Source organism: Eurypyga helias, unplaced genomic scaffold (assembly GCF_000690775.1).
Source record: "Eurypyga helias isolate BGI_N326 unplaced genomic scaffold, ASM69077v1 scaffold13474, whole genome shotgun sequence".
Classification (NCBI taxonomy): domain Eukaryota; kingdom Metazoa; phylum Chordata; class Aves; order Eurypygiformes; family Eurypygidae; genus Eurypyga; species Eurypyga helias.
Genome location: NW_010244403.1, coordinates 11551 through 19224, shown reverse-complemented (window position 1 = coordinate 19224; position 7674 = coordinate 11551). Strand labels below are relative to the sequence as shown.

The window sequence follows — 7674 nt, the reverse complement described above, 5'->3', positions numbered from 1 at the left end:
TTTTAAATCAACACTTAAATGTTTTGTAAGGTTTTATTACTGTGGGGGAAAGGAGGCCTAACTCATTTTACTGAGTTGACACATAAGCAGTAAAGGTAAGATTTTGTCCAAAAAGCTTTGGACTGAGAAACAAGCACCAGGTAAGTGATCAGATTATTAAAAAGCATTTTTAAAATATAATTTGTTCATTAGGTATTTCAAAATGCACGTAGGAGCTGAACTTTACGCTCACATTTTGGTAAGAGGGATCAAGTGGCAAATAAAGTGAAGATGCATAAGATGCTGCATTGTCTACTGGAGTGCTAATGTTTGAGATTAGGGTCTATTCCTAAAGCTGACACCATCCTGCTGTACTACCCTCACTTATTTATTTTGCGTTCTGTGCCTCCCTTTCCAGCTACACTCCTTTATTGGACTTCCTTAGACAATAAACATGTAAAGGCACTCTCAACCTTTCTGTAAACAGTCTTGCACCCTGATCCTCATTCTTACAATAGGAATTTGAACATTATGAGAAATACTTTTATTTGCGGATAAACAAACATATTTTGATAGTCACTCCTCCACTGAAACTTTTTTATCACATACGGCATTAATCACAGCATTCTGGGAGTCATTGTGCTTTTTTTTTGGTGGTTTTTTTTTGGTGGGGGGAGGGGGTGTTGTCGTAAACAAGTAATGTGCTCAAGCAATATCATCTAGTCTTTTTTGATGGACTACATGTGAGCTGACGCATGCAGTAGTCAGCAGTATTGCTAGTCCCTGTTGTGGAGTCTGGGATCCCTAAGAAGAATCAGCATTTCACAAAATCATCTCTGGACAATTATTTATTTTAATCCAACAGACTTTATAAATTGTGGACTTCTACCTAGAAGAACAAAATTCAAGTGTTTTCTCTAAAGTTCTCCCAGTTAAAAATAAGAAGGGATAAACGAAGATCAGATATTGAAATCTGAAAGATATGAATGCTGGCATTTCTGGAGAAATCTGAATAGCAGATAACATTCAAGGTAGCATTCAAATTAATGATAAAAATAATAAGAAAAATATCTGAAAATTTACTTAATTTTTATCAAATCTGATTTCAGATAATCTTGACCTGGAACCATGTATTTAATTCCATTTCCTACACAGAAGGAAAGCCATCTTTCCTGGGGAGAATTTAACATAATCAGTCACCCTTTAGAAATAAGATAAATAGTAGGATCTTTATAACTTCTCTGTAGATGAAAAGGCTTGCTGTCCTTAAATACTTTTCCCAAAGAGAAGGTTGCACAGAAATCACTAATCACCTGAGTAATCCTGTGCTGAACAAGATGAAAAGGCACAGGACCTACTTGTATACCAGCTTACTCAACAGTAACATGATTGGCATATTATATGACATACTACTATTTCTTATCATAGTGAACTTCGTCATCTTACCCAAGACTCTCTCATTCTTAGCACTCTGTTGTCCTCCAGTACTAGTTGAAAGGTCTTCTGGTACAGGCATAGGTTCATCTGCATCATCTGGGACATCACTAATTGGAGGACTTTCCTTTCCTAGTAGTGAAGAAAGTAGCATCCGTTAGTCATCAGCGTAGCCTCATTTTCAAATAATACCATAACAGGAACCAAAAACCAAATAAAAATCTAACAAAAATTCTAAACACTACTAGAAGCATGACATTCTTAGGACCAAAACCTGCTGTCCTGCTGAGGAAGCTTCTTTTCAGTACAAGGAAGCTGACATAAACTGGCCAAAGGGATATTCCATACCACATGACGTCATGGTCAGTATATAAACTAGGGGGAAAGCTGGCCAGGGGCCATGGCTCTGGAACCAGCTGGGCATCAGTCAGCAATTGCACTGTTCATCACTCACTTTGCATATTCTTTTATGATTATTATTTTCCCTTCTTTTTCTGTCTTATTAAATTCTTTTATCTCAACCCACAAATCGTCCTTTTTATTTTTTTCCCTTCAGTTCGCTCCCCCATCCCACCGGGAGGAGGGAATGAGTGAAGAAGGGCTGTGTGGTGTTTAGCTGCCTGCTGGGTTAAACCACAACAGTCAGAACCTGCTCTCTTGGCACTACATTTAGGTTAAGGAAATATGATAAAACTGCATCTTCCAGGGTTCAAATTGTGCTCCCAGTTACAACAACGGATGCTGATGCTTTGACTTGGTCTAGATTAAGAAGAACACTCACGCTAAAAACCTGAAGGCTTTTTTGGCTGCAAACCAATATAAACACATAATGTTGCACCTATGAGGTAACAGATAGCATTATCTTAGTGTGTAATTAGGCATCCTACAATAAGTAGGCTAAGTAGGATGCTTTGAAGGTAAGTCAAAGCAGTCTTTTGGAATAGGAACCTGGTAGTAGATCAGTACTTTTGCAGCTTATGGTGAACTGTTTGTTTCACTAAACAGATATCAATCTTCTTGTTAAATTAATAGCTGTTTGCCCAGGTGGCATGAATCAGACTGGCCTCATGGACTTGGTAGGGCAGAAGCTGATCTGGTACACTTCCCTCTTTGCAGATGACTGCAGTTAAGAAAACCTAGTAAATTTGGCTTTAATGACTCATTTAATATAATTTGATTTCTTCCTGTTACACATGATCGAGAAATCCCTGCATGCAAAAAGGCAGGGTAAAAATAGTGGATTTAAAATAGATGTGTTTGTTGAGCTCTGCGTCTTGGATTCTAGAGCACGATATTTGTATTTCATGCCTTAACTACATCTAAATTGTTACACCATGGTAAGTTCACTACTGCGTGGTAATCTTACAGACATACAATCTCACCAACATCCTTTTTGCCAATGAATTGGGAAATGGTAAAGAGGTAGAGAAAAGGAGGAAACAGTTTCCCATTTAATTTCTAACAGACATGTCCAGAACAGTAACTGGACAAAGGGATGGAGCTAAAAAAACCCCAAACCACACCTAGTGGCAAGTACTGGGGTAAATTATAAAAATGTCACATAGCAGAGCAAAGTACCATAGATTTCCTCTTTTCCCATTTTATATGTTTTTTCCTCAAAAATAATATGTGAAACATAAACAATGCAATCTAATCTTGGGGTGCAGGGGTGTCTTTCTTTTTTTCTTTTTTTTTTTTTAAGTTTTCTAAAGACCCACCAGATACATCAAACAAAAAGGACAAGGGAGCTCTAGAGTTGAAGCTCTGTTTCTGGCACTGTCCCTGATTCACAGTGCCCTTGTTTAAGTCAGAAATGGAGATAACTTCAACGGCAGGCTGTATCACACATTCTCCCGATTCATCCTGAAGCTCTGAAAGATGATAGTCTCAGATTTCCAAACACTGCTATTTCTACATGAAAATTGCCAGAGAAGTGCCTAACCTGTGCCTGGTAAGACCCTCAACTTCTCCCTGCTTGAATTTCCTCATGTCTGCCCTAGCAATATAGTTAAAGACATGAGAAAAGAGAGGAAGGGAACAAACTGGCCAGCCCAGTAATGTTTTATGCATCCTTTATTCCTACCAAAGGTCTTAGCCTGGTGTTTCTTTAACATCTCCATTCAGTTCTGAGAACAATTCAGTTCATGCCAGCTCATGCCAGGATGGTGCTGCTGGAGCTAAGGCAGGATTTCTTACAGAAATCTCATTCTCTATCCTTTCTCAAAGCAATGTTGTCTGTATTCAATACCTGAGGGTTGTTTCCTATGGAAACACTAGAGCCACTGGAGAAGTTATGCAAGAAAATCAATATACACATTCTTCCAGATGAGGGTCACAACCCAATCCATGTCCCTTTTTTGATAGTAGAACCTCAAACCTCCAGTGATGAGAGGTGCTCTGGGATGGGAGCCAGGCTCTCAGTTAGGAGACACCAGCCCAGGACACACTCATTTCCAGCTTCCCGGGACCTAGCAAGAACATCAAATGCAAAACTCTCCTTCATGCTTTGGCAGAGCACAGCACAGCCTGACTGGTGCTAGGGGATCTTTTTATGTTAGATGTGGAAATATTTGCACTGTTTTTTTTGCCTTCCTTAACTCTTAGGGTCTAGAACTGAGGAAAAAAAAAAAAGAAGAGAAAAAGAAAAAAAGGCAGGAAAAATACTGCTTGTTAAGTGAGATATTATCTGTGTTTTCTGACTCTCTTGTATGGGTGCCGGATACCATTTGGTTAAATGTATGTCAGCTCTCTCCTCATTTCAGAACTGCAACTGCTTGTCTCATGAAATATCACTTTCAGGAGAAAAATAAAAAGTGTGAACTCCGCGCTAGTCACACAGTATTTCAGTTCCTCTAGGAGCCAGCCATGCCTGGATTCCCAGAAGTGGGAATGCATGCAGGGTTTGGCTCACTCATGCTAGTTTTATACTCTCTTGGCCCAGCTTGCCCCAGACACACCTGAGTCAGCTACAGCTGCATAAAGCACATGGCTACAAAAGCCTGCTTTTAAGCTGAAAAGATTGTTTCTAGAGACCTATTTTATTTCTGGGTTAAAAAAAGCCAAAACCTAAACCACCCAAAGAAACACCCCAAACTAATTCTAATTTTTAATTTATTTTTAAAAAACACAACCACTTGGTTCACGTGCTGGTGAATCAAGTCATCTAGTTCCATAGGCTCAGAGGGTAAGCTACACCTGACGAGCATTACTCATAGAGCAGGAGGAAAAAATAAGTGTGGTTTTCAGCTGACAAGATAATCTCACACACCTGAAACTATACAATTGTCCAACTGGTTCCCAGTACATAGCAGAGTTCCTTTATCATGCAAGGAAGCATCCTAGAAGCATGTAGAAACCCAGGAGGAGGAGAAGAGGAGGAAAACTCCTTTATGGATTCACCAACCTCTGAGAAAGAACTAGTCAACAACTGTGTACCTTCAGATCCTCTACTTTTCAGGTCTAGTAAGACCTTAAAGAGCCAATATTTGTGGAACCTATTCTGACAAACTCCTGTTTCCAGAAGGCTGAGTTCGCGCATAACTCAGATCATAAATGAAAGTAAACTAGCAAGTCCTTTCTTTAGCTGGATTTGTGAACAACTGGCCAACAACCCACAGCCTCTGCTCACAGAAAGTACCAGATGCTTGGTGACGGGAACAGCAGGAAGAGTTCAAAACAGGTTTGGTTTTTGTTTTTTTTTTTCTGTAACCTGTTTTTGTAGGTCTGCCTTTTATTGGAGGTAAAATTCCTCTTACACTGATATATTTTACTTTTTAATTAAGGGAGCCTTCTCTCATCACAGCAGAGTAGTATTCTCATCAGCATGATTTGCTAGAAAAGCTAAAGAGCACAGGAAAGTACTGTAGTGGCTCAAATCCTGAAAAACTTTGAGCTACAAATTATATACATAGATATACATATATTAAGTTTATATTTACATATACACAAACATTCAAAACGCTAAAGTTTCTTGCAAATCTTCTCTCTCGAGGGGAGCGGCAGACCACAAGGAAGGCAAAGCACATGACCTTCTAATGTCTAATCCCGAGATCCTTGGCTCAAGGCAGCATTTCCCACACTGCTCCTCCCCACATCAAAAGGAAAAAAAGCAGTGCCCTGGTCAGAGGTGGCAGGTGTGGAGCTCAAGTTAGTGCCATTGTAAAGACCATCACAAAGCTTAGGTGTGGATACCCAGTGGAGCCTGCGCTGCTGCAGAGGAAGTGAAGGGCAGTGCTCCTGCCCTCATGAGCTCACACAAGAAGAAAAGGGTTTCTGCAGCAGGCAAGGGAGCTGGGCTCAAATCTCTGTGCCTCTCACTGCTCCCAGCAGATCCACAGTGCTTTGTCTGCAAAATGGATATTAAAATCCCACTGCTTTTTCTGCTAGGGCCAGACATGCTCCAAGCACAGCATGTATAGGACAGGATTTATTTCACTTACAAATTGTTTCAGCACGTGACAGAACACCGATATGCAGGTATATCCAATTTAAAAATTGTTACCTGAGGAGGGGAGTGCAACCTGCCTCCACAGGGCTGACTAGGAGTAACTTCCCTATGCTAAACACAATTAATAATCTTCTGTTGGCATGAAGGGTTATTATATTGTTGATCTTTCAGACAGCAAATGGCTTTGATTTTAATTTTCAGATGACACAGAGTTCTGGACTCCAATTTTGGAGAAAACTCCTCAACATTTTAGAAAGGAAGAGTTAAAAAAGGGAAAGAAAATTGTGTTCATATGTTTTGGGAAAACCTAGCGACCTAGCCACCCACCCTGTACCCAGACCTATGACTGAGCCAGCAGTACCCAAGAGCTGCCTCTTGAGAAAGAGCCACACGCCCAGGTACCTGCTGGGAGCGGGGATGGGGCTGTCGTGCTCCTGGCTGAACACTAAAAGTGAAAACTGAAAGCCGTTAACCGTCGCAGCTGTCAACATCTTAGGGAAGCTAGGAAAGAGACTAACCTGACCTTTTTCAACTGTGAAGGCACAACAGTATGAATACGTGTTATCTTGCTAAGCCAATTTTTTAAGGAACCAATTTCCAAGGAAGCAAAGAAAAAAAACTCCTCATAGCAATAGCAATGTGGGTTAAGACTGAAAAATCCTATCCTTCCACTACAAGGCAAATTTTAGAAGCCTAACTTCTCTGCTGTTTAAAATTTAAAAAAAATATTACTATCTTGGACAAAAACAGTTACAAGCCTAAAGTCTCATGTCAATCGATGTCAATCGCTCTTTTTTTTTATTCCTTTCTTTTTTTCTTTTCTTTTTTTTTTTTTTATGTTTATAAGTAAAATTCAATGCTCTGGGAAAAGCCAAATAACCCTATGTGGTAAATACAGTGTGTTTGCTTTTAATTACTATTTGCCCCCTCCCACCTGGTGAACTTTGTTGTATATTTATTTTGTAACAATCAGAATTTTGCTCCCAGAATAAAGAGTGTAAATATGCACCTGACCATGCTTCAGGGATACGCTACCACAGGTTTAATGCAAAATTACATTTATGCTTTTATATTCCCTTGACTTCTTTATTTACTCAGTTCCTTTTAAAAAATCCATGCACTGTTGGGCTTGATATCAAGTGATATCATTAATTATATCTCAATTCCCACTCTGGTTTTAAAAAAGACCCAAAGCAATTTTATTGACAACAAGAAAAACATTGTACAGGGCTAGAAAGATGAACTGGAATTTAGGATTTTCTCTGTAGAAGTATTTGTTAGGGACCTCACCTGAAACCTGGGACATATCTTGAGCCTCATCTGTTTCCATTTTCCTCGAGTTATCTGAGAAGAGAGGAAGAGCCTTAAGTTAATGCAAAATAACACACACAGAAAAAGAAAAACCCAGCCCCACACACACACACAGAAGGAGAAAGAAGGGGAAAGAAAAAAATAAAAAGAGCCTTTTGCTATTTAACTATAAGATTATCTAGGAAGAATAATGTATTTTTCTCTTTATTTCCTCCCTGCATACTTGCTGGAGTATCAGACTGGAGCAGACCTTGATCCTTTTAAAAACAGCATTACAAAGATTTATAAAAATATCATTACAAGCACAGGAGGACCAAATTTGTTATTTATTGTTAATTTCCTACTGCATAATAACCCAAAATGCAAACTGACTGCAACAAAATTAAGCAGAAAATTAAATGGCCCTGGGTCATTGTAGGCACAGAATTCATTCTCTTGGTTGATCCATAGTTATGTTCTTTCTAATTTACTGAGCATGCATCGATGAACCTTGAGTCAGCTTG

General features: G+C 39.3%; 1 protein-coding gene across 1 annotated transcript; it reads right to left on the bottom strand.

Moving 5' to 3' along the window:
- Window positions 1–1425: 1425 nt before the first annotated feature.
- On the bottom strand, window positions 1426–7190 carry LOC104508199 (DNA-binding protein Ikaros-like; the record flags this gene model as incomplete). Its single annotated transcript, XM_010149740.1, has 2 exons — window positions 7151–7190; window positions 1426–1545 (listed from the first exon to the last, which is right to left on the bottom strand). Coding segments are annotated over exons 1-2 (160 nt in total), but the record flags the coding sequence as incomplete, so codon positions are not given.
- Between the last annotated feature and the right edge of the window lie 484 nt (window positions 7191–7674).